General features: G+C 36.3%; 2 protein-coding genes across 2 annotated transcripts; one reads left to right on the top strand and one right to left on the bottom strand.

Moving 5' to 3' along the window:
* Nucleotides 1–463: 463 nt before the first annotated feature.
* On the top strand, nt 464–12245 carry LOC123320775 (facilitated trehalose transporter Tret1-like). Its single transcript, XM_044908200.1, has 5 exons — nt 464–710; nt 2179–2263; nt 8770–8902; nt 10634–10819; nt 10885–12245. Exons 2-5 carry the CDS (start codon nt 2198–2200, stop codon nt 11973–11975), a joined length of 1476 nt encoding a protein of 491 aa, XP_044764135.1. The 5' UTR covers nt 464–710; nt 2179–2197; the 3' UTR covers nt 11976–12245.
* Nucleotides 12246–15081: 2836 nt separating this feature from the next.
* Nucleotides 15082–25865, bottom strand: LOC123321141. The gene is made up of 18 exons (XM_044908645.1): nt 25640–25865; nt 24265–24444; nt 23766–23888; nt 22115–22386; nt 21898–22007; nt 21652–21844; nt 20041–20280; nt 19718–19981; nt 19563–19656; nt 18920–19195; nt 17859–18038; nt 17683–17805; nt 17339–17610; nt 16674–16783; nt 16216–16408; nt 15921–16160; nt 15602–15865; nt 15082–15298 (listed from the first exon to the last, which is right to left on the bottom strand). The coding sequence occupies exons 1-18, from the start codon at nt 25793–25795 to the stop codon at nt 15199–15201; spliced, it is 3390 nt and encodes a 1129-aa protein (XP_044764580.1). The 5' UTR covers nt 25796–25865; the 3' UTR covers nt 15082–15198.
* Between the last annotated feature and the right edge of the window lie 801 nt (nt 25866–26666).

The following is a 26666-nucleotide window of genomic DNA, read 5'->3' as shown; positions in this document are numbered from 1 at the left end:
AATATTTGTGAAATAAAAGTATTCTTCATATTTTCTCGTATAATGCGCCGTTTACGAGTAATTTGATGTTCAAAAATTATCTGTGAAATTTGAGAGATTGGGTACTTTGGCTGAATACAACTCTGTTCAAAAGATCCACAGATGTGTAGAGTCATAGATTTAGCTTGTTATTCTGTAGGGAATTTTGTTTTTGTAGGGGTGGCACAAATTGAATTTCATAGTTGAGAGATATTGCTTTTTCCTTTTCAATTGGATACTTGGGCACAAACTGCTCCACCCATCAAAAACGAATACCACTTCTCGGGAAACCCCTGTACCTAATTGAAAATTAAGCACCTCCGTAATGAGTCACGCTGATTGGATTCCGAACACCTAGCAGACTTGATATCGATAACTCTACTCTGCTTATCAACGATAGTTGCATAGATATCTAGATCTTTGTTATTACTTTCGTATGTCAGATGCAACGAGGTACAGATTATTTAAGTCAAGTTGGCTTTCCGCAAACGGACTGGAGGGGGAAAAACGCGCTCTTTTGTTTTTATACGAGCGATCCACTTGTTTTCGATTTTGAAAAGTCCGTGTCTGTGCTTCTGGTAACATTGGATGCTTGTTCTTAACATGTAGAGGAAGTGAAAAAGTTCTTGCTCATTTTGGGATTGACTGACTTCAGCTGAAAATATATACCTGTGCGCGACTCCTTATACAGGGTGAGTACTTGCCATTAGATTAAAGAAAAGTGCCGGCCAAAATCCATAATAATACCCCATTTAAAAAGACCTTTTTGCCTAGTTATTATAGCAGAAATATGTTAGCATTAAATTCAAAAAGTTGTCAAAGGATGAAAAACTGCTTTTGAATTCTTTTTTTCAAAATTCACTGATTTTTTGAAAAAAAAATTGCAAACTTTAATTTTTGTCTGATGAGTAAGTTGAGAGGAATTGTGCTGTGCATTCGATTCGAAATATCCACAAATTGTGCATACACAACATCAATTTAACAACTTCATCAATTAATATCTTGACATTTACATCTGGTTTGATTGTTGAATGATTAAAGTGTTCCTTTATAACTAAGAGTCGTGATTCTGTGTGAAAGTAAAAAAGTACATTGTCATTATCGATTTTCGCAGTCGAGCTTTGCATAGATGCATCTCCAAGGACTTGTGGGATGAAAAACACACATGAAGTTGTTCATCATGGAATAATTAAAAAAAAAAATCAATAGAAACAAAAATCTAATAAGAATCCAGAGATTCAATGAATTTGATTAGGTCTCAAGTGTCTTATAATTTTTTCATGGGATGTGATGAAAAATGATTAAAATTGTTCCAAAGAATAAACTTAATTATACATATATTGAACATATTAGATCCTTCTTTTTCTAAGACAATTCGAAACATCAAAAATATTCAAACAAATTTCTAGAATATTTTGATTAAAAGTCCAGTTCAATTGCGGGTGGATAATCATATAGAAAATAAAATTTATTGGTCATGAATATTTGCATATCCACTGTCATTAACATTTGTGAGATAATATAAATATTTATAAGTGTAATTTTATAATTGATTAAGTCTGCTAAAGGGTTACCTGACAAATTAACATATTTCTTTCGGTTTATCTGACAGGAAATTTCTAGAATACTTACAAATCAAATCGTCCTTTATTCGAATAATATACAGGGTGAATCAGTGTCAGTTTCATCATTTGTGGGCATTCATAATACAACCGAAATATTCATTTTCGATCTAGATACCGAATACTGATGATTTAAGTAATATCGAAAATGAAATTGCCTTCGAAAAAAATCAGACAATAACATCTCCATTCAGCATCACCACGGACGTAAACATTCCATTTTAAAATAGAAGTTCAAAAGCTATTAACGTTATCGCAGTAGGCGCTCTGTTGCAAATTTAGTTTTGATTCGAAAATAGATCGATGTTTGGGAGAAATTGAAGAAAATTTCAAGTGATATTCGCAACAACATGGATCATTTTGGGAATACCGAAAGAAGATTTTGTCCTATTAATAGTAATTTTGGAATGCCCAATCGATTATCATTACTCCTTTATTATTATTACCACTCATTATTATTGATTTCACAAATGCACTGAATTTGTTGGCTCACTCTGTATAATGACAGTTGTAACAAAGATGCGTTCTTATTTTTCAGGTTTGAGATCAATATTGAAATGCACGTGAAAAAATTGCTGAAAGCTCGATTAGAAAAATTTTGGGAGTATGGATCTGGAAGAATGGTGAGTTAACGAATTTACAGCATACCGATAAGTGAAACAATAATTATTGTTGTGTGGAAATGGGCATGAAAATATAGACTTGCATGAGTAGATAAAAATAAATAAACCATTGAAATACAATTAATTTCTGTTATTCGAAAAGTGAATATTCACAGAAACACTGAATGTTTGAAAAATATATCCATATACTTTTCAATCATTGAGTGAAAGAGTTTTTTTCATGTCATCAATGTCATTTGGATTTTCCACCCAAAAATGAGATTCAGATCGGAGCAAAAGGTGACAGATTCCGTTAAATTTTGGACTTGAATGTTCCAATCGACGTATGGATAAAATGCATCATTTTCTACGAGTCGAAAAAAAATTGTTGATGCTATTTTTCCGAATATTCTCACGCATAGCCGATTAAAAGTGTTCATTAAACAATGCAATCTGCCAATTACGAATTATATCCTGTATTGAAGACTCTAGCAATTCATAATATCGGATTTAATTCGTCTATATTCCTTACATTTATCCATCATGCGGATGAATATGATAGGGAATTAATATTTATCATTGCGGTTTATTTGAGCAAGGCTTAAACAAGATTCTTATGTAACTTGGGTAACTGAATATTAACAACTTGGAGCTTTTGGTCGAAAACCAGAAAAATTGTAACTCCTTCTGGAAATTCACAGTTTACATCTGAAAATATGACTTTAACTATTCATTGACACTCTGTATAAGTATTTCATAAGTCATACAATTTTCAAAAACCGTTTCTGAAAACTTTCAACTTTCTTATAAACCGGAGTGTAATTAGGAATGAAAAGGTTTACACGGTGAGCCTTTGACTTGTACAAATATTTCAACAGTAGATTCTTGAGATCAAAAGAAACACTTTTTTGTATTCGGACCTGATGAAAAGATATAGCCATTTTTAGTTTTCATAGGGAGCTGTGCCACCCCTGGAAAAACTAGGTGAATCTGTGACACTACACATCTGTGGATTTTTCAGGGTTGTATTCAGCCAATTTTTAAAATTTCACAGATACTTTTTCATTTTTTGAACATCGAATTACTCGAAAACTGCGCATTTTACGAGAAAATGTGAGGAATACTTTTATTTTACAAATGGTTCGAATATTCATTAGATAGCGTTCAACTTAGTTTCAAGAGTTGGGTTCTTGGAATTTTTGGTATTTTTATGGTAGGTAAAGGTCATAATGAGAAAACTGGAAGACGTGGGTGATATCTTGTGTTCGAAAAAGATTCATCAAATAAATAAAAAACTGTATTCCGAAATTCATTTCAATCGATAAAACCATTTTTGGGATAGGACTAAAAATAATTTTTTTTTATGATTTTTCAACAGCCTGTATCTTTTAAAATGAGCCGAATCGGGAAAAATGGTAGAGGAAGAAAGCGTTTCTTTTGACCTCAAAAATCTACTGTTGAAGTATTCGTACGAGTGAAGCCTTCGAAAAAAATAAAAAATCAGCCGGGTTTTTTTGTTTTTGAACGCGATGTGTGCAAAACTGAGATAGGATCCAATTTTTTCGTGTACCTATAAATAGAAACGAAACGGATATATTCCTGCACCGAGCAGATCCTGTCTCTCGCTGAATTTCAGTGAATCGTATACAATAATTTCACGCCTTATCTTCAATCTTAGGTAATTAAAATTTTCTAATGGACTGAGGTGAACCTGCGGTCGCTATTTCTAAATCCATTTCGGATTTTCGAAACATAATTTCAGCGTTTTTAATTATACGATTGAGTCGTTTTACCTTCTTACTCCATTTATAGAGCAGCGTGGGTAAGTACACAGTGCGCAAAGAAAGATGTGGGTCAACTTGTAAATTGCAAGGTCCCAGGGTTTTGGCATTTGGTTCTCATCGATTTCCTGCAAATTCCGCCAAGAATTAACCTTCGGAAGGAAATTTGTGGCCGAAGAATCGGCAACACTTTTCAAGATCGAAATTAAAAAAATTAAAATTGAGAAATTTCATTTTCGAAACTATTGGAGTCGGCTTCGCTCATGATAACTCTGGAACGTAAATATTGATGGAATAAACAGGTCAACGAACCACTTGATCCGGAAAAACAATGCAGCAATCTCAAGAAAAATAATGCTGAAAAGTACACACTCTGTTTGTCAGATATTGTGCGAGTTTAATTGATAATAATAGTATTAGTATTTGAAATGATTTAATTGGATTTTTGAAATATCCTTTGATATTTACTGATGATTCTTAGACAGTATGTTTCAAAGATGGAAAACTTCCGCAATTTCATAACAAAATATTTTCATCAACGTCTTTATCTGAAAATAAATAATTTCGATATTATTGAAAATAAAAATGTTTGTTTTCTCAACGTACAATGAAGAAAAGTAAATAAACAATCTACCCAGGAATCCCATTACCCACATAAATATACAGGGTGAGACTTTGACTCTTCGAGGTCAAAGAAACACTTTTTTCCAATACCTACTTTTTTTTTCGATTCTTCTGATAAAAAGTTATAGCCATAGACATGTACGAGTCAAAGATTCGCCCTGTATAGTGTGTCCCTTTGAAGCTTTTCAGCTTTTCAGATAGAAATTGTCTTCAGTTCGTTATTTGTGATGCAATTTTCACTTTCGATTTCTGTGGGAAATAGATTGAAGATTGGAAGACGTAAAAACCCTTTGACTTTAAGTGGACAGAACTTAGCTATAGCGTGTTCAACTTTGTATAATCGTGCCTATGAGAGTCCTCATTAACCAATGAAATGATATAATCACAATTTGAACACCAATTATATATATTTCCTGTATGACCTCGACAATGGAACACAATGTTGAAAATTATGGAAAATCATTCGCTTCTCCTTTTTCATTAGGATATCCGGTTTGCGAAGTTCTAGAATCTCCGGAGCTCGATTGAATTAAGTTTGAGAAATTAAAGTACGCCATTTCGACCAATTCATATTTATTGATGAGCTGCGATTAGGTTGTGGTTCTAAGTCGCCATCAGATGTGGCTTGCATGCTATGTAAACGAGTTAATCTGCCATTAAATGGGAATAAACTGATGGGTTTTCACACTTATTTATTTATTTCAATAGGCATCCAATTCAGGTGATCAGCTGAGAATATTTTTGAGAAAAAATCATTCGAGCGATGTATTCATGAAGCAGTGGCGGTTCCAGGAGGGGGTGCATAACTTTATATTTGATAATGTTGATTGAAATAGGTATATCCTTATAATTATTGTGATATGAGCTCGAAGGGCAACTCTGACCTCATCTTTTTGGGAGTTTTTCGAAGGTCAAGTTTCAACACTCGTATTTCCCAGAAAAATTATCGCAGATCAAAATGTGATACATATTCCAAAAGGGCAACTCTTCCAATGTTACCAGTTCAGGTTCATACGTCAAACAAAATGCGAAACCCATATCAAAATCATTACAGGATTACGAGACAACAAAAGTATAGTTATTTTCAATGAGCATTGACCTTAAACTGCTCTGCCTGGTAGATTGGTGTAGTTGGTCAAGATCAAGGTACAATACACACAGATTTGTTTATACCAGTCTCAATGATAGGGAACGAATCTTTGAAGGTGGTTTACTCTAGTTTCTTTCGGCTGTGATGGCTTGCTAGGTTTATTATTGGAATTTGCGTATTTCCTTTTGAAGTGGAGATATCAGAGACAACCCTACGGGGCGTTTATTTCCATATCTCATATCCCAACTTAATTAATCATGATTAATTAGGATGTGAGATATGAAAACAATATCAATCCACTCATGCAACAACTGCTGACTTTTTCTGCTAAAAATAGATGTGAAATTTGGACACAGTGCAATAAAAGGCAATTAGCATATGCAGCTCAGACTATATCCCTATAGGAATAGATATATTGAGGACTATACTTCACTATTCAGAAACCTGAAAAATATAAAAGAGAGAATGAATATTTAATTTTCATTTGAACACTACTCGATGTAATTTTTTACAAGAAACCCATATTTCAGATTCCTCTGAAAGCTAGACTGTGAAAATTCGAGGTAGGTATTGATAAACTGAAGTTCATTCAATACTCTTTACACTGCCCCAACTTATGAAGTAAAATATCGCAAAAAGATCAATAAGAGTTTACCAAACGTACAAATCCTGAATATTAATACAGAAAATGTTTCTCCAATTAATCCTTTATTGACTGAAGGATAATTATCCATGATCGAACTGTCAACAAGTGAATGAAATGAATATTTTCATAATTAAGTCGAAAAAAATCAGAACACATTCTTGTATATTCCGCAACTTGTTAATTCTCACGACCAACTCATTTTCCTATATTTTCCGATGAATTTTTGAACGTGAATACGAACAAACACGTGTACGGTGTACAGAGTGTCCCCACTAAAACCCTGACCAGCCAGGGATTAAAATTCAAACACTTCTTCTGTGAGTCTCTGGAATTTTTGGATTGGAAGTTGTGAATTTGTTTATAGGAAATATTAGATCAGTTTTATCTTTATTTTTCATTTGAAACTCCCTGAATAATGGAAAGATCGAATGGAAATTCCAGGTTCTTGTTGAGTTGACAAATGCAGGAAGAGAAACATTACTCAGCATTTCTTATTTTCACATTTCGTGAAAGAGATCTTCGTTTAGAAACAGAATTAACATGATTGCGGCATTTCTAATGATACGCCCAATTAAACTCCGGAGTATATTCAAATATCGCAGATCACAATTGCAGATAGCTATACAATGCTGTGTCGAGTGTTTTCCAAGCTTTTTTTGAAAACTTCTGGAGTTCTCGATTAAATTTGGAACAAAGATCCAACCAATTTCGATTTGGAACAGTTCTCAAACTTTTGGTTGAGGTACAGGGTGTCTCAAGTACTCTCCAAACGATCACAAGATTTTTTTCCTGCCTTAAATAACGTGAAAACCAGAAAACTACTCTCTGGGTACAGAAAAGTACTGCCATTGTCCTTTTACTGTTTCGTAGTTTCAACCGGGGGCATTTTATGTTAATCAGAGGCTGAAAAATTTATCTAATTCACTCGAGAACTATGGCGCCTTTTACAAAATGAAAATTGGAAGAGGATATTTCTCCAGTGGGTAATAGAGATGTATTGAACTCAACTGTTTCCGGTTATTAACTCACTACTAGATAATTAATTGCTTGTGTTTGACGTGCAGAAAAAATTTGCGATGAGAGACTGTATAGAGGAAAATTACCGAATAATTTGATAACTGCTATTATTCGGTAGTGGATTCGTATTTGAACCCATTAAATGATTTGTTTTGAACATGAAAATGATCAAGGGAAGATATGCCTACGCACAGAAAACAAAATCGAATTTTTTTCACGTCAAATCCTACAAAGTATAGTTGGTATACATAAGAAACAAACTGTGTTAAATTTAATTAACGAAACTGTTTATGCATTATTGGGAGTTTTGCCATGCATCCCCTAGAATGACTTATCCATCGATCGTTTTCTTTTTTATTAGGGGGATGAAATGGTTAAACTTAAGATTACAATTTTTCAAAAAGAGTTTTGAATGAAGGGATGACCAATAAGTTACAAGAAATGGCATGCAACTATCTGAGACGAATTTTGAAAAAGTAAACGATCAATTTCGTTTCTAATGATTGAAAGATTTTATGGCTATTATTCCACAAGTTTTGCACAAACTACCAATTTCAGAAACAATCTATTTCACGGCAAACTCCATTATATCTCTAATGGAAATAAAGCTCATTCTGGTCAACAGTATGAAACGTAAACATACAATTACTAGTCATAATGATCCTGTACAGATTGCGCCATATCTACACACTGAAAAAAAAAACCAAATTGAGAAGATTTAAACGTGTATATGATCAAGAATAGACAGAAAACGGCGGAAGTAGTTCAATATTCAATTATGTACTATTACGCTTATTTTAGCAGTTTCATAGTTGGCATGGATATAATTCGTAATACTGCCAAATCATCTTTGATGAACATTAATGAGAAATGTTGAAAACTTATCTTACAATAAACTTCTCACTGCATAAAATCTTTCCGATATTTTTTCCTTCTAATAATTTTTTATCTTGGTGGTAGAAAAAAAAGTCATTTGAAACTGCTGCGTCATGTATATTCTTATGTCTTACCTACTTAACTGTTCTTTATTCACCAATCGAATGATGTAAAACTCTTCGATGATAAATAAGCCCATTTAGTAAGTAATGAATTATTCACGTTATATTATGAAGTAAATACTTGCAGAAGTTTTAACGCAGCTGAATGAAAAAGCAACGAGTTTCTGGAAAGCGCGTTTTTGTTGTAAGTCGTTGAATGCGAATATACTTGTCTATTTTTCATGTCCATTTCATTGCACATCAGGAAAAACTGCCCATAATCGAATAGGAAAGGGACCAAACTATCCTTGTGGTGCATCATCTGCCTTTTATTCATGTGTACTCGAAAAAAATTGGTTTTCTAGGAATTTTAAGTGTTTTTTTTGTTCCAGGTCCTTGCCGCAGTTTGCGCACATTCAGTGTCAGTATCTATTGGTATTTGCCAAGGATACAGCGCTATTTTGATACCCCAACTCATATTGTCACCCCAGTATAACATAACAATGGAAGTCAGTTCTTGGTTAGGTGAGTAAGACTTGATTCAGGAAATGAAAATTCGAAAATGCTTCGCGATTTTTCTCGATCTGTTTGTTATTTGGGTAACAATTAGATATCTCTTTCTCGCGGTAAACAGTTCCGGCGTAATTATAAGCAAGAAAAAATCGATCAGGAAGTTTATGGGAATGAATGAAATCAACACCCAACAAGTGATCGACTTCCGATTTTGTCATGGTCAAGAATGAAAGTATACGACACAAATCTGAAGGATTTAAGGACGTGAATTCGAAAAAGGTGTATATACTTACGCATTATGAGCTGTTTGTGGTTTTAGATTAATTATGCGGAATACGCAGGATAGGTATTTCAGTTAGTAACGTAATAGTAAGGGCGGTTAAAGTGGGGGGGCCACATCCCCCCTTTGGGAACTTGAGAGAAATATTTATTTGAATATTCACTTCAAGAAGAAGTTTCTCTTTCAGAATATGTATCACATTTAGATCTACGATAATTTTCCTGGAAGAGAATTTTCTCGAAAGATGACCTTCGAAAAATTCCCAAAAAGTTGGGTTCAGTTAAAACTTCCTCAGGATCGAACGGTTGCGTCGAAATGGATGAAATTCTCAGATTTATCACTAGAAGAGTTGCTCTTTCAGAATATGTATCACGTTTAGATCTACTATAATTTTCCTTGAAGGTTAATTCCTCTAAAGACGATCTGCGAAAAATTCCCAAAAAGTTGGGTTCAGTTAAAACTTCCTCAAGATCGAACGGTTGTGCAGAGATGGATGAAATTCTCAGATTTATTACAAGAGGAGTTGCTCTTTCAGAATATGTATCACATTTAGATCTAGGATAATTTTCCTTGAAGATTAATTCCTCTAAAGACGATCTGCGAAAAATTCCCAAAAAGTTGGGTTCAGCTAAAACTTCCTAAAGATCGAACGGTTCTGCAGAGATGGATGAAATTCTCAGATTTATTACTAGAGGAGTTGCTCTTTCAGAATATGTATCACATTTAGATCTAGGATAATTTTCCTTGAAGATTAATTCCTCTAAAGACGATCTGCGAAAAATTCCCAAAAAGTTGGGTTCAGCTAAAACTTCCTCAAGATCGAACGGTTGTGCAGAGATGGATGAAATTCTCAGATTTATTACAAGAGGAGTTGCTCTTTCAGAATATGTATCACATTTAGATCTAGGATAATTTTCCTTGAAGATTAATTCCTCTAAAGACGATCTGCGAAAAATTCCCAAAAAGTTGGGTTCAGCTAAAACTTCCTAAAGATCGAACGGTTGTGCAGAGATGGATGAAATTCTCAGATTTATTACTAGAGGAGTTGCTCTTTCAGAATATGTATCACATTTAGATCTAGGATAATTTTCCTTGAAGATTAATTCCTCTAAAGACGATCTGCGAAAAATTCCCAAAAAGTTGGGTTCAGCTAAAACTTCCTCAAGATCGAACGGTTGTGCAGAGATAGATGAAATTCTCAGATTTATCACTAGAAGAGTTGCTCTTTCAGAATATGTATCACACCTAGATCTACGATGATTTTTCTGGAAGAAAAACTACTCGCAAGTTTACCTTCGAAAATTTCCCAAAAAGTTGGGTTCAGTTAAAACTTCCTCAAGACCGAAAGGTTGTGTCGAAATGAATGAAATTCTCAGATTTATTACTAGAATAGTTGCACCTTCAGAATCTGTATGACATTCAGACCTACGATGATTTTTCTGAATGACGATTATCTTTTACAGCAAGTTTGGGAGCTGTGACAAACCCCCTTGGTTCCATAGCTTCTGGAGTACTAGCAGAGTACATGGGAAGGAAGATAGCAATACAACTAACTACAATACCATTCCTCCTTGGCTGGCTGTGCATAGGACTCTCGACCCAACTGAAATGGATCTACATCGGTAGAATTATAACAGGAATAGCTGCAGGTAAGTGAAAAACATGAATTTTCCCGATTTGATACAATTTCTCAACTCCTCTTCGTCTCTCGCAGGTATGGCCTCAGCCAGTTACACCTACGTCTCTGAAATATCCACACCAGAGAGCAGGGGCGTCTTGCAAGCCCTAGGCCCCATAAGCGCTAGCTTCGGCATCCTCCTGACCTACGTTTCCGGTTACTTCTTCCACTGGAAATACACCGCCCTGATCAGCATCTTCTTCTGCATTTACACCCTCATCTCCATGACTTTCCTGCCGGAATCCCCGGCCCATCTAGTCAAAGGCAAAGACACCAAGAAGATCTTCGAGGCCTACCTCTTCTTCAGACGCAGCAACGCCAAGGCCCAGGAGGAGGTGGAAAAACACACGTCCAAGACCAACGAGTTTTACAACTCTGGGAAGACATGGAGGGACGTATTTTGTAGCAGCGAGACTGTTAAGCCTTTCCTGATACTGGTGACACTTTTCTTCCTCCAAGAGATGTCGGGGATCTACAGTATACTCTTCTACACCGTCAATTTCTTCGAGGAGACCCATCTGGATGTCGATGATTTCCTAGCTTCGATCGTAGTGGGCGGCATAAGGTTCTTCATGTCCATTGTTACAGCCTTCCTGATAAATAAGTTTGCTAGGAGGGTTCTGTGTGTGGTTTCGAGCTTTGGTATGGCTTGTACCCTGTTACCTTTGCTCCTCTACATAAGATACTACGAGATGTTTCCCTCTGGACCCAAGTTCCTCCCATATCTTCCACTCGTGAGTGTGATCTTCAACGTGTTCTTCAGCATGTTGGGGATGCTGCCCATACCCTACATACTGGTAGGTGAATATTTCCCCCTCAGGGCAAGATCTATAATGTCCGGGTTTGTTATTTGCATAGCGCAAACCTTCATCTTCATCTCGGTGAAGATTTACCCCCACATGAACGCCCTGCTGGGGTTCAGCGGTACCTTGTTCACTTTCTTCGTTGCTTCTTGCGTCGCTGTCATCTTCTGCAAGTTCGTGCTTCCAGAAACCAAGGATAAGAGTCTGGAGGATATCGAGGAGTATTTCAGAGGGAACAATTATAAGGACTCATACGTCCTTCCGCATCATACAGTGTGGGAAACACCGTCGAAAGAAGTGTTTTCCATCAAACTTCCAGCATGATGGATATTTTTATATGTCTGCCCTGGATATTTCCATATTTTCGAATTTTGAACAGGAAAAACGAGCCTTGATTTGTTGATGGAGATAGAAAATGTAGATTTTTCAATTAGTTAATCGATTTCGTGAAGGTATTTATGAAATATCTGTTTAAGAGTTATTTGTATATTACATCTCTATTAGTGAGTTCATATTGGATGTGATAATTATTGCATTAAATTAATGTTCCTAGACTATATTTGTTAAATTTTTAATAAAGCATTGCGATTTTCACATGTTGGTTTTACTCTCAGACTGAACCCTTTCGTTTTTCTACAGATACTTAAGAAGACAATTTCTCTGTATCGAGTTTTTGTGCTTGAGTGGAAGCCTTAGCAATGCTGATTATAGAACTGAAAATCCCAATTGGATCAGACGAATATAACAGGAGATATCGCAGATTGAATTTTGCAATTTTTGAAAAAATGCCATTTCCAAGATGAAAATCTAAACGAACGGAGATACGCTCACGAAATTACCTGTATGGATTCAGCGTATTCGAAAACCTATATTTTCATACCAAAATTCCGGATGTCTAACACTGTTTACGAGAAAATAGAATTTCTTGTTTTTTCACTTTACATTTTCGAGTTGACTTCGAAGAGCTCTCTGGAGTGCAATTCTCTATTTAATCATGAACTATTTGGTTTTTTGTAATCTACATAACAAACTGTATGCATTCAATATCCTAAAACAGTAGTGGGAACCCCAGGTTTCGAGACAGAAGTGCAAATAGGTCATTTTAGGGGGGGTCTACCCCTTGCTCATTTTTGACCCAAAAAATCGAAATTTTCGAAATCGAGTTTTTAAGCTAGGGTTGAAGCCTAGGCAATGCTGATTATAGAATTGCAAATCCCAATTGGATCAGACAAATATAACAGGAGATATCGCAGATTGAAAATTGCAATTTTTGAAAAAATGCCATTTCAGAGATGAAAATCTAAACGAAGGGAGATAGGCTCACAAAATTGCCCGTAATGGATTCAGCGTATTCGAAAACCTATAGTTTCATACCAAACTTTCAAATATCTGACACTGTTTACGAGAAAATCGAATTTCTTGTTTTTCCACTTTTCATTTTCGAGTTCACTTTGAACGGCTCTCTGGAGTGCAATTCTCTATTTAATCATGAACTGTTTGGGTTTCTGTAATCTACAGAACATCCTGTAGGCACTCAATATCCTAGAACAGTAGTAGGACAACCAGGTTTTGAGACAGAAGTGCAAATAGGTCATTTTAGGGGGGTCTACCCCTTTCTCATTTTTGACCCAAAAAATTGAGATTTCCGAAATCGAATTCTTGTGCTAGGGTTGAAGCCTTGGCAATGCTAATTATAGAACCGGAAATCCCAATTGGATCAGACGAATATAACAGGAGATATCGCAGATTGAAAATTGCAATTTTTGAAAAAATGCCATTTCAGATATGAAAATCTAAACGAAGGGAGATAGGCTTACGAAATTGCCTGTAATGGATTCAGCGTACTCGAAAACCTATATTTCCATACCAAACTTTCGGATATCTAACACTATTTACGAGAAAATCGAATTTCTTGTTTTTCCACTTTTCATTTTCGAGTTCACTTTGAATGGCTCTCTGGAGTGTAATTCTCTATTTAATCATGAACTGTTTGGGTTTCTGTAATCTACAGAACATCCTGTGGGCACTCAATATCCTAGAACAGTAGTGGGACAACCAGGTTTTGAGACAGAAGTGCAAATAGGTCATTTTAGGGGGGGTTTACCCCTTGCTCATTTTTGACCCAAAAAATCGAGATTTTCGAAATCGAGTTTTTGTGCTAGGGTTGAAGCCTTGGCAATGCTGATTATAGAACCGGAAACCCCAATTGGATCAGACGAATATAACAGGAGATATCGCAGATTGAAAATTGCAATTTTTGAAAAAATGCCTTTTCAGAGATGAAAATCTAAACGAAGGAAGATAGGCTCACAAAATTGCCCGTAATGGATTCAGCGTATTCGAAAACCTATATTTCCATACCAAACTTTCGGATATCTAACACTGTTTACGAGAAAATCGAATTTTTTGTTTTTCCACTTTTCATTTTCGAGTTCACTTTGAGCGGCTCTCTGGAGTGCAATTCTCTATTTAATCATGAACTATTTGGTTTTTTGTAATCTACAAAACAACCTGTATGCACTCAATATCCTAGAACAGTAGTGGGACAACCAGGTTTTGAGACAGAAGTGCAAATAGGTCATTTTAGGGGGGGTCTACCCCTTGCTCATTTTTGACCCAAAAAATCGAAATTTTCGAAATCGAGTTTTTGTGCTAGGGTTGAAGCCTTAGCAATGCTGATTATAGAACCGCAAATCCCAATTGGATCAGACGAATATAACAGGAGATATCGCAGATTGAAAATTGCAATTTTTGAAAAAATGCCATTTCAGAGATGAAAATCTAAACGAAGGGAAATAGGCTCACGAAATTGCCTGTAATGGATTCAGCGTATTCGAAAACCTATATTTTCATACCAAACTTTCGGATATCTGACACTGTTTACGAGAAAATCGAATTTCTTGTTTTTCCACTTTTCATTTTCGAGTTCACTTTGAACGGCTCTCTGGGGTGCAATTCTCTATTTAATCATGAACTATTTGGTTTTTTGTGATCTACTAAACAACCTGTATGCACTAAATATCCTAAAACAGTAGTGAGAACCCCAGGTTTCGAGACAGAAGTGCAAATAGGTCATTTTAGGGGGGGTCTACCCCTTGCTCATTTTTGACCCAAAAAATCGAAATTTTCGAAATCAAGTTTTTATGCTAGGGTTGAAGCCTTGGCAATGCTGATTATAGAACAGAAAATCCCAATTGGATCAGACGAATATAACAGAAGATATCGCAGATTGAAAATTGCAATTTTTTGAACAAATGCCATTTCCAAGATGAAAATCTAAACGAAGGGAGATAGGCTCACGAAATTGCTTGGACTTGGAATAATTCTCTTGAAGTTTGTTTCCCTCCTTCTGCATGCTTTCCGAAAAAGAGAGAAGGCAGTTTATTCCAATATAAATATGATTTCAAAGATAATAATGAAAAACAATGAGAACACATAAAAAAACGAGTATATTTTGATCAATTAAATTAACATTATTGATTAATTTTTGGATAATGTACAAAAATGGTTTTAACCAATCTGGAGACATGTAGGATTCAGATTTCCATCAAGTAAAAATACTTATCAGTGCATTGATAATGGCCATCACTAACTTTAAGACTACCAGGATAACTATCGCTTTCAGGATGTTGTGCATATAATAGAACCTGCAAAAAAAGACTCGTTAAGTTTTCTGATTGTCATTATGGTAATGAGAGTCTAGAAGAATGTAGTGAACTGCTAACTAGTGATGTTGAGCTTGACAAGTCACTAGCAGTCAGCCTGCACCCTGCACCTGCATGAGTAAGCAAAATCCAAATAAACATTTTTGAATAGGTAGTTCATTTTCCCATTGTTCGTTATACTGCTTAGGAAAATGAATTCAATGAGTTTACCTCTATGTATTGTACTTTAATATATGTACTTTCTCAAGAGTTTTCTCCCAGTATTCCCTTTAAAGTGAGCCTCACCTTTGGAACTTTTTTCTAGCTGCAGGAATTGTGTCTACCTCTTCCTTGAGAACATACTGCCTAATTCCCAATCCCATGGTAATCATGTACTCGTTCCAACTGAAATTCGTAGGTGCCATATTGAACTCGAAAACTTCCTTATCTTTGGGAGATAGACTTTTCCACAACTTCTGAGTATTATCACTGTGCATTTTCCATTCATTGAAGGAGAAGAACGAAAATGGAACGCTGAACTCGTGGTACTTCTTGTATAGCTTTAGCAGCCTTAAAAAACGACCAAAATAGGTTATGGTTTAAGCCTCCACCGGGTAAAACTCACCCTGTTTTCTTTCCCATCAGTGCCAGATAAACATCCATCAAAAGACCAGGTATTAGATGAAGGAAAAATTCCATGAAATAATGGAAATACTTGTTGGTTGTTGTATTCAAGGCAACATACCAAATTGATCTTATAGAGGGATTTTGAAGGCCATAATGGAAGCCGATATCCTGTAGATCGCGCCAGGTTATTGGATTCTCCGATGAAGACGACAGATTGTAAATCTGTATCTTTCCCTTCCTGAAAAAAAACTTGAATCAAACTTGAATCAAATTTTGACGTAAAAGGGACGTACTCATTGAACTGATTTTGATAAGCAGCTGCTATAACTCCGTTTGCTATGAAATCTCCAGGTATCAGATCGACAACCTTGTCCAGATCTACCAAAGCTGTTCTCAGCACTCCAATTCCTGCTCCCACACTCATTCCTATTGGTCCATTGAAATTGTCAGTCCAGCTGCGTATTGGTTCCTCGAATGTTGGCATCACTGTGAAGAAGAAGGCACATGAAGCTTCTGCTGTAGCTTTTTTCTTAAATAAACGACATAACTCATGTTATACTCCACTTGGAATTACATGTACTATGTGAAATTATGGTTTCTCATCCCAAATGAAATTGGGACCTACTTCTTTTGAGCCAATGAAGAGATTTTTCAAGCAGAACGATTGTGGCAGCATTCTGAATTTAAATTTCCCTTTACAGCTTTTGGTTTGGCAATTTCTGATAAGGGAATGAGCCTTTGGGTTACTCACCAATCGATGGTCTACAAATTGCTGTTGGAATATCCTTCACCATGTTCTTTACCACCATTTCTCCTATTGCTTTAGTGAATGTGTAGGTGTTCGGCCATCCTTTGAGGATACTGTGGAGAAACGAGCCAAAATTACATTTTTACAGAAACAGCACAGGTGTATGTTAAAAAAAAAGGGTTCCTATTGAACATAAGCCTCTCTATTATATGGCTTCTAGAGCGTCTTGAATAGAGCCTTGAGGGAGCGCATATCAACATCCAAAGGACTCTGAGGGCTCTTAATTCACTAAATTCACAGAGTCAAGGCTTTTTGCTGACATGGAGATACCATATAAGCATTGAACAACTGGCTGATGGCAATGTAGTGACTAGCCCATGGGTGCTCTAGGGCAAAGGGGTATTGATTAAAATGAAAGACTCGATGTATTTGGCAAAAGGGCAACAAAATCAAGGTTTACACCTTTTGGACCCATTTCTGAGGGCTTGGGATGGACTGATAAAAGGCAGCAAGGAGCTGAACATCAGGGTAACCCTCTGAAGAGTTTAGAATAGCTGGAATTGCACAGGCAGAAAGGTTATTGATAGTTTCTGAAGTTGGTGATGTTATCACGAGCTGAGCTTTGGGTAATGGTCGGTCAGCAGATAAAAAATGCATTCTACACTCACGTCTCTAGATTTTCTTCCATGTATTTGTCGCTGTGTTCTTCGACAAACTTCAAGAACTGTTCAGTCTCCATTGGAGGTGGATAAAAATGTTCCCTGACTTCCTTGAGAACACATTGAGAGTAGGCGGTGCTTATATGAACCATCGACACCAAATTTTGGCACTGCTGGGCCAATCTCATAATTTCTATAGTTCCCTTAACATTGATCGCTGCAGCTATACGGAGTGGCTCATCGAAACGAACTGTAGCAGCACCGTGGATGATAACGTTGACCTGGAAAATGATGATGATTTTGATTAAACACATTCAACTTGAATTAATCCAAAAATCGATCTTATAACTAACGTTCTCGATCAGTTTCTGTCTGTCTTCAGAGCTCAGTCCTAGATTGGCTTCAGAACAATCTCCTTGAACGAGTGTCACTTTTTTCAGGAAGTTGGGATTCACCTTCTTCAACTCTGAGAAGACCTAAAATATTGAGGATAAAACTAAGAAGTCCAGTCTATATTCTATATTCTTACCGGATCTGAAAAAGTAGTTTCCAATCTTGTTTGGACATCTTTGCCCTTTTTGGGCCTTACCAATAGGAAAATCCTATCCATCTCCGCGCAGCTTCTCAATAATTTCTCAACTATCAATTTTCCAATGAATCCAGTGCCACCTGTCAAAAAGACTGTTTTTCCGTTGAAGAACTCGACGATCTGAAAAGAAAAGTATTGAATTTCACAGCCAAGAAAGCTGTTGTAGATACATTAGTATCCTTCCTAAATGGTAGATTTCGTTTTGAGACATGTAGTTTTCAAAAAACTGACAAAAAATGTGCTAAACTATGATTGTATATACTATCAAGCCTCCATGGATATATGTAGATTAAAATGTTCATGAAAGTTAATCATAATACCTTTATTTAACATAATATCCTTGGTTGGATGCTCGAAGATATTATTCATGAATGAAGTTTGATGAATATTCCATTTTTAGAAGTATAATAGTATTTTGCATATAATTCATTACGAATTCTGATAGATGCTTTCGATTTTTCATGTAACAATACATCATACATTTGCCGTATTGAAAAATAATCATGTAATTCAAATATTTCATTCTCAAAAATCCAGAACAAAGGGATTTTTCAAAAAAATCGATTCGTCGATGAAACACAATCGTCTTTTCGTTTAAGAGGGCATTTATTTCATTCCAGATAGACTACCTATTCTAACTCACAGCTCCCTTGAATTTGATTTTATGATATAGGTACATAAGTAAAGAAAGAAGATCTCAAGATGGCAATTTCATCTAGTATTTTGTAGAACAATGCTATTTTTTATCATCCCTTGAAATCAATATCGAAATGTTGAATAGTTTAAACCCCAAAACAACATACTTAAGTAAGTAAAAGTGTTCCTGGTACAAAATTCGAATTTCAATCTTTCAAAACAACAGTACCTCAAGTATTGTTATGGTCCCAGCTACCATAACTACGATTTCTGCTCAATACCCATCCCTAAAAGTCAGTCGATCCGAGCCACAAGCTTTGGGGTTGGAAGTACAGATAGAAATAGAGATGATTTTTTCTACTTACCTTGCTTCCTGCCACAGGAGCATGTACTTTCTGGTGGACGTTGTAGAAATGATCAACATCAGATTTCCACAAGTGTTTGTTCTCTTCACGTAGCAGTTGATCCAAAGTCTTGAACGCCTTTGGTGGAAACTGAATTTCTCCTTTGTGGAATGACATTTTCACAGCACTATTTTCCTCAGTTATCCTCAGTGCTGCACTGAGCAAATACCGAAACTTCATTGATGCTACTTGTTTTATTCTATCGTTCATCAAATTTGCATGTACACGGTGTCCATGAATTATTCAGTGAATCCAAGCTCATTATAAATAGTCTGACTGTTATTACAAGAGGTATTATGAGAGGAAGACGAGCAATGGACTTGAAATTTTCAGGGTCGGTCAAGGATCCATACAATATGGCGTATGATACAAGAGCTCAGGGAAAAACCCCATTAAAAACCCACCACAACAAATTTTATTCACCCTGAACTTGAAATTAAATACAAATTGTTACTTTTATATTTATTTAAAAAAAGAGAGCAGAACAAATATATCCTTTGGTAGTAGGTATGGGTATAAGTTTATAAAACTCTGATAACATTCTGTGAGAACAACATGGGAAAAATAACAACCAAAATGACGAGACAATTTAAGTACATCAAGTGAAGAAACCAACGATTGTGTTCAAAATGGACACTGCTATCCTGAGCGCAATCAGAAGAGTTACAGCTTTGAAGGCATTGTGAAGATAGTACAACCTACAACAGAAAAACTATCATCAACAAAAATTCATGCAGGACACAATGTCGATGAACAAACCTTTTGTATTTTCTCTTAGCAGCAGGGATAGTTTCCATCTTATCCTTCAGCAAGTACAGTCTAACACCACCACCTAGGATGCTGATATAACTGTTCCAGTTGAAATCCTCCGGCGCCATGCTGAACTCAAATATTTCCTTGTCCTTATCCGACAGGCCGCTCCACAAATCCTGAAGGTTCTTATTGTGCATCTTCCATTCTCTAAGCGAAAAATATGAGAGCAGAAGGCTGAATTTGTGTATTTTCTTGTATATGTTCACCATGCTGCAAACAAGAAGAAGGTTGAAGAAGAGATTTAAAGTAACAATCGACAATAGTCTCACCGTCTTTTTTTCCCTATCAGTGTCAGGTACCCATCGATCAGAAGGGCCGGTATCAAATGTAGGAAAAACTCGAACAGGAAGTGGATGTATCTGTTCTTATTCAGGGTGTTGCAGTAATACCATATCGACTTCATTGTGGGATTTTGAAGGCCGTAGTACACGGCCAACTCAGTGAAATCTCCCCACGTTATTGGATTTTGAGCTGATGATATGTTGTTGTAGATTTTCACCACCCCTTTCCTGAAATGAGACAATCGTTGATAACTACCTTCGACAGAAACATAGCAGAGCTTCCTTGAAGTCCCATACTAGATATGGGTTGACCTTATCCCCAGAAATAGATTTCAATGGCCCCTGACTGACACACCCTGCACTATGGAACAGTCCTTTCCTATGGGAATGTACTGGATGGATCTCAGAATCCCCACTCCAGTCTCTGTGTTCTGAATCCCATGGAAGATTCAGGCACAAAAAGCCTATTTGGAGTAGACCATTGGTCCCTGCAGGGTTTGTCAAAGCAGAAGCTGATGCCAGCTCGTCTTGTGTATGGAGAAGAGGAGCATAAGCATCCCCCAACATCTTCAGAGCCCTAGCTATCAAGCCATTCCACTGTTCCCAGACTCTAAGAGCTGCTCTCATAGCCAACTTCATAACTATGAGGTGGTAAAGCTAGCAGACAGTCCTTCGTTGGAGTAGGGGTAGATCTCAGAGTGCCCATTATGTTTTCCTCTGATATTTAGTCATAATGGTAGGTTACACTTATTCCCCATAACCTTGGTGAACGTTGAAGAACATAAATTGAGATTGGAGGATTTGTGGATATCCATGAACTTTCATATAAACCCAAATAAGTGAGCTTATTGTGAAAAATGATATGAAATAGACTTTAATGAAAACTATATCTTTGCCCAAACCAAGTTGGAAGATACTCATTCCCAATAGGTCCCTATAGGGTTTGTCAAAGCAGAAGCTGATGCCAGGTCGTCTTGTATATGGAGAAGAGGAGCATAAGCATCCCCCAACATCTTCAGAGCCCTAGCTATCAAGCCATTCCACTGTTCCCAGACTCTAAGAGCTGCTCTCATAGCCAACTTCATAACTATGAGGTGGTAAAGCTAGCAGACAGTCCATCGTTGGAGTAGAGAAAGATCTCAGAGTGCCCATTAATGATTTCCTCTGGCATTTAGTCATAATGGTAGGTTACACTTATTCCCCATAACCTTGGTGAACGTTGAAGAACATAAATTGAGATTGGAGGATTTGTGGATATCCATGAACTTTCATATAAACCCAAATAAGTGAGCTGATGTGATATGAAATAGACTTTAATGAAAACTATATCTTTGCCCAAACCAAGTTGGAAGATACTCATTCCCAATAGGTCCCTATGGGGTTTGTCAAAGCAGAAGCTGATGCCAGCTCGTCTTGTATATGGAGAAGAGAAGCATAAGCATCCTCCACCATCTTGAGAGCCCTAGCTATCAAAAGCCATTAGCTCTGTTACCAGACTCTAAGAGCTGCTCTCATAGCCACCTCCATAACTATGAGGCGGTAATGTGGCATCTCCCAGAACAGAAAACTTCGTTGGAAAATCAAACTCTAGAAACTCACTCGTTGAACTGATTATTGTAAGCAGCAGCTATGATTCCATTCGCTACGTAATCCCCAGGTATCAGGTCAGCAACTTTTTCTTCGTCCAAATGGAAGGTTCTCAGAAGGCCAGTACCAGCACCCACTATGGCTCCCATGGGTCCGTAAAGGTTGTCAATCCAACTCCTGAGTGGTTCCTTGTACGTTGATGTTACTGAAATTCGATGCATCGTACTAGGTTTTGGTGATGACATATCCTGAACTCACCTATCCCTGGTCTGCAAATCGCTGTTGGTATGTCATTAGCCATGGTTCTTACAGTGTGTTCTGCGATCGCCTTGGTGAAGGAATACGTATTCGGCCAACCCCTCAATATTCTATGGGACAGAAGGAAATTTAACAAACATTCGCTCAGACAAAGATATGAAGACATATAGAAGTATATTTTGGTCTCCTTAACTCTTAACTATTTTCAGAAACTCACGCTGTCTGATTCTTATTCAGATATTTGTCGCTGTTGGTCTCTATCATCTTCAGGAATGGTTCTGTCATGTACACAGGATCGTAAAATTCCTCCCTGATCTCCTTGTAAGCGCACTGGCTATAAGCAGTGCTGATATGGACCAAAGACACCAGATTCTTGCATTGTTGGGCCAGAGTCATGATCTCTTTGGTTCCGGACACGTGGACAGCAGTGGCTCGTCGAAGGGGTTCGTCGAAACGCACTGTTGCAGCCCCGTGGATGATAATGTTGACCTGGAAATTTCCGAGATTCAATTGGAAGCATTCAACAGTAAAAGTTTTATTTTCTGGTTGCTAAGTTTGATACTAGTGGTTCAGTCGGAAGAAAAAGAGGGTGCATGAAAGGGACGAAGAGGGGGACGTGGCTGTCTTAGGTCATGTAGCAAGGGATCCGACCTTTAGTCCGATTTATCTGGTGTTTTACGCACAACAATCATGGGAATGCTCAAACAACATAAATCTAATCCTTATAAGTTACGATTGGTGCAGTGACTGAATGAGGTTACGTTTTCGTTCGACCACACTGTATATATGAATTGAATCAAATCAAATTCGATCTGTTTCGTAAAATGAATAAATTTCCTCGCCTCATTTGATGTCGTTTTATATTCGATATCCAAATTAGTCAAATCGAAGAGATACAAAATCCGCATGCATTAATTAGAATGATTTGTGGAATGACGGAAAAAGATTATTCTTCTTTATTTCGCGATGTCGCTCAAGTTCATCTAGTATATGTGTTTGATTCGATTCCTCGAGTTTGAATGTATTATTCATGATTTCGTTGTTTCCTGATTTAGCTATAGAAATAATGGGCTAAAATTAATATCTGGTTTATTAAATATTTCGGCAATATTCATTTAGTGGTATTATCATCTGTGAATACCACAGAAAATTCCAAAAAACGCCCAAAATCCTTCAACATCTTCAAGTTTCGAATTAACCTTATGAATACCAAAATAGATACATATGAGGAACTAAAAATTGAAATTTCCATAATTTTTCGTTTCTCATGCAAAAATCAATACTGATTCCTATTGAATTGGTCATTCGCAAAGCATAATTTGCAAACCTAATTCATTCGGATCAGGTTCTGGATGCTTCGGGATTTAAAATAATAACGCCACAGAAATACTAGTGAAAAACTCATTTTAACCACTTTTTTCTCATCATAACGAAATATTTCACATTATTTTGACTTAATTCTCATTATAATGATTTTAGTCTCATTATAGTGTTCGCTTATCGTTATTATTGATCAATTTATCAATTTTTCTCAATGTAAGAGGTGAATTAGTATATAATATATAATATTTTATAGAGACGTAGATATAAAATCAGTGTGGATCAGCAATACATCTGAATCTTCAATCAAAATTGGACCAAATGAACAAAAACTACTCAAATAGGATCAATAGAAGTATACAAATGAGTGTAAAGCGTGATTGAAGTCATTATCATGAGATTAAAGTCAATATAATTATGAGAGTAAAGTAATTTTAATGAGAAAAAGTCGTTACCAACTCATCCTTCATGTGAATTAGAAACAAAGATGCAAATATTGGGAAAGCACTCATGTACTTTTCTTGATGAAAAATTACACAAAAACTCACCTTTTCTATTAACTTCTGCCTATCTTCGATGGTAATTCCTAAGGAGGGAAGGGAAACATCTCCTTGAATTGGCACAACCTTATGCCTAAACTTGGGTTGGGCCTTTTTAAGCTCAGAGAAAATCTAAAAAAATGGACATTACACTCTTCTCTTGATAATAAGTGGCAGAGATCAAAGTAGGTCTTTTATGAAGAACGGAAAAATAACCGACAAGCAGAAAATTCAAAATATGTTCTCACTGCAACAGATCTGCTGAAAAAAGGTCTTTCTGACATTAGATAACTCCAGAAATAGAAGATATACTTCATTCAATTTTTGTTCACTGAATTTCGATGCTTGTCTCAATTTTTCCATAAACTGATTTCTGTTTAGTAAAACCTGATAAATATATGGAAAAGTAAATGAAACTGTAGGCTACAGGTCTCATGCAGAAAACTTTTCTTCTGACAGATGGAATGTTAGTGAGAATAAGATAATATTTCTCAAGTGTGATTCTTACCTCATCGTCAAAGGTATCGTCAAGTCTAGTCTCAGCATTTTTCCCCCTTTTAGGCCTGACCAATAAGTAAAGAGTATCTATTCCACTGCATGTTCTGAGCAATTTTTCGGTCATCAACTTCCCTATGAATCCAGTGCCTCCAGTCAACAGAACAGATTTGCCATTGTAGAACTCAACTATCTGTCCAAGAAAACATTTTTTTAAAATTTACTGAGGTGGCTTTTCAAATCAGAGAAATCATCTACAAATTTCTTGGTTTTCCATAACCCCCAGCACTATTTGGGAGTACTAGAAGACACTTTGCGCTAGTCATACTCTTGAGAAATGTATCTATCTATCTTTAAATTTGAATGCGTCAAAAACGGTTCAATTTCTGACGAAACATAAACAATATCTTTCCGAAAAAAATAGCTGGATAGAATACGATGGCTACGAAAGGTTTCACGTCCCTTTAAAACTACCCTTAGTGAATCAGCAGAATCAGAGAATCACAGTCAAAGTAATGGACTTGGTATTCTCGAATACTTTATACCCATTTCAGAATTTAGGTATTAAAAATCAGTTAAGGGTTGTTTCACCTTCAATAATCCAAATATTGCCCGACATTCTCCAATTCTAGGCAGTCCCAAGATCCCAAAAAATCCTTTTCGAATCCAATCAAGTGAATATTGATTTATTCCAATGTTAATTTTCAATTGTTCCAAAGTCATGTCTGACTGACGATTTGACACGTGGTATAATTCATTGAAATGTTTGAATTTCAAACGTTTTGCATAAATGTGAATAATTGTTGCTTAAAATAAAATTGCATTGCTCGAAAAGTGTTCAAGCTGAAGCCCTTTCTCCTTTGGAAATGTTGAGAAAGCCTCTTTTCTTCGGTCAACAGCTCATGAATCTTTTTCTGCTATGCATGTTTTGTACACAGTGGATCTTGAAAGGAAAACTATGAAAAGAAGAGAGGTTTCACTTTAGTTTTCATTGATAATTATAACACTACTTTTTTGGCATGAAGATTTCGAAGCAGAGGAAAAAGAATATCTTTTATGCGCTCATGAAAGTGTTCTTTTTTGGTTTAAATTCCAACAACTTCGTTATATTTTAATTGCACGTTTCTTATTGAAAAACAATTATTGAAATTTCCGAAAATTTTTTGAATTTCATTGCGATAACATCCGAATGAAATTGGTTGGTTGAAATTGCATATTCGAAGATAAAGTGCCTATAACTTCGAAACCGTTGAATAGATTTTTGAATTCTAAAATATCAGACATTTGTACAAAAGGATAAGGCTTTTCTTCCAAGTAAAAATGAGTGAGAACAAAATTAATGTTTGTGAAAATCTGAAAGTATGGTGAAGCGATGAAAATGGACATACCTTACTACCCTCTACAGGAGCATGCACTTTTTCGTGTATCACATTCAAAGAGTCGATGTCTGCCACACTGATGCTCCTATTTTCCGGAAGTGATAGCTGCTTGACCGTCTTGTACGTTCTGGGTGGATACTGTATATCGTTTCTCTTGAGGGACATCTTGTCTCGCGCACTTTTTAAGTCTCGACGAGGAATCCCAGGAGAATGCGATAGAAATGGTTGATATTCTAACGAATCCGTCCATTTATTATATTGTTACACCAATTTGCATTTTTTGGCAGACCACCAAACTGGAAAAACGAGAATATTCGGTCAGATTCAAGCGGAAACCTTTTTTTTCAGCATTTGTCCATGTTTTGACTTGCATATTAGCATTTCTGGGATGGGACAGATCCTGCATCCTTCGCAGATCTGCTAAATGTCTCAGCTTATCTAACAGTGATCTTCATCATGAGGTCGATATTGCAAGCTGTTTTTCTCAGAGATGGAATGTGTTCATTGCACCATGAATGGAGCTAAAAGATTTCCTTTGTACCTTAGATCTGATAAGTGCTATAATCTGTAGAAGGATTCAAAAGGGTGCTGATGGTATTCAATAGTAAGAATTGAAAGAATATTAGCTTGGACTTTCTTCTTGTTATTCCTCTTTTCATGTGAGAATACATTATTTAGTTTGACCAAGAATCCTTCATCACTGAGTCAGATCTATCCCTATATCCATTCGAAACAATTTTGGGTTCAAAATTCAAATATTGCAGACGTTTGGGCAACATGGGGAAAATCCTTGATCCTCAGCTCAAACTTTTCCAAAATTTCAATTGGGATCCTCATAACACCACCCCATTCAATCAGAATACAAATATTCTTGAGTTATGGGGACATTTCAAACAATTAAATCGATTGGAGAACAGTTTGCTCTCCTTTCAAAGACGGAGTGAATAAAATTCCAGAATTTGCTTGAAAACTAGTTTCTCTTCTCAAATTTATGGGACTACTTTTGAGGATAAAAAATATTTATTATTTACCTTCG

The sequence above is a fragment of the Coccinella septempunctata genome, chromosome 9, assembly GCF_907165205.1.
Source record: "Coccinella septempunctata chromosome 9, icCocSept1.1, whole genome shotgun sequence".
Lineage (NCBI taxonomy): Eukaryota > Metazoa > Arthropoda > Insecta > Coleoptera > Coccinellidae > Coccinella > Coccinella septempunctata.
This window is presented reverse-complemented; position numbering and strand designations above follow the sequence as displayed.

Coding starts and splice junctions, on each gene's coding strand:
- LOC123321141 (XM_044908645.1), bottom strand. CDS start 25,795: ATGTCCCTCAAGAGAAACGATATACAGTATCCACCCAGAACGTACAAG. Junction 24,445..25,639: donor CTCCTGTAGAGGGTAGTAAG/GTATGTCCATTT, acceptor TTTCTTGGACAG/ATAGTTGAGTTCTACAATGG. Junction 20,281..21,651: donor TACAATAATCAGTTCAACGA/GTGAGTTTCTAG, acceptor GTCTCATTTCAG/GAAAGGGGTGGTGAAAATCT.
- LOC123320775 (XM_044908200.1), top strand. CDS start 2,198: ATGCACGTGAAAAAATTGCTGAAAGCTCGATTAGAAAAATTTTGGGAG. Junction 8,903..10,633: donor GGAAGTCAGTTCTTGGTTAG/GTGAGTAAGACT, acceptor TATCTTTTACAG/CAAGTTTGGGAGCTGTGACA. Junction 10,820..10,884: donor TATAACAGGAATAGCTGCAG/GTAAGTGAAAAA, acceptor CGTCTCTCGCAG/GTATGGCCTCAGCCAGTTAC.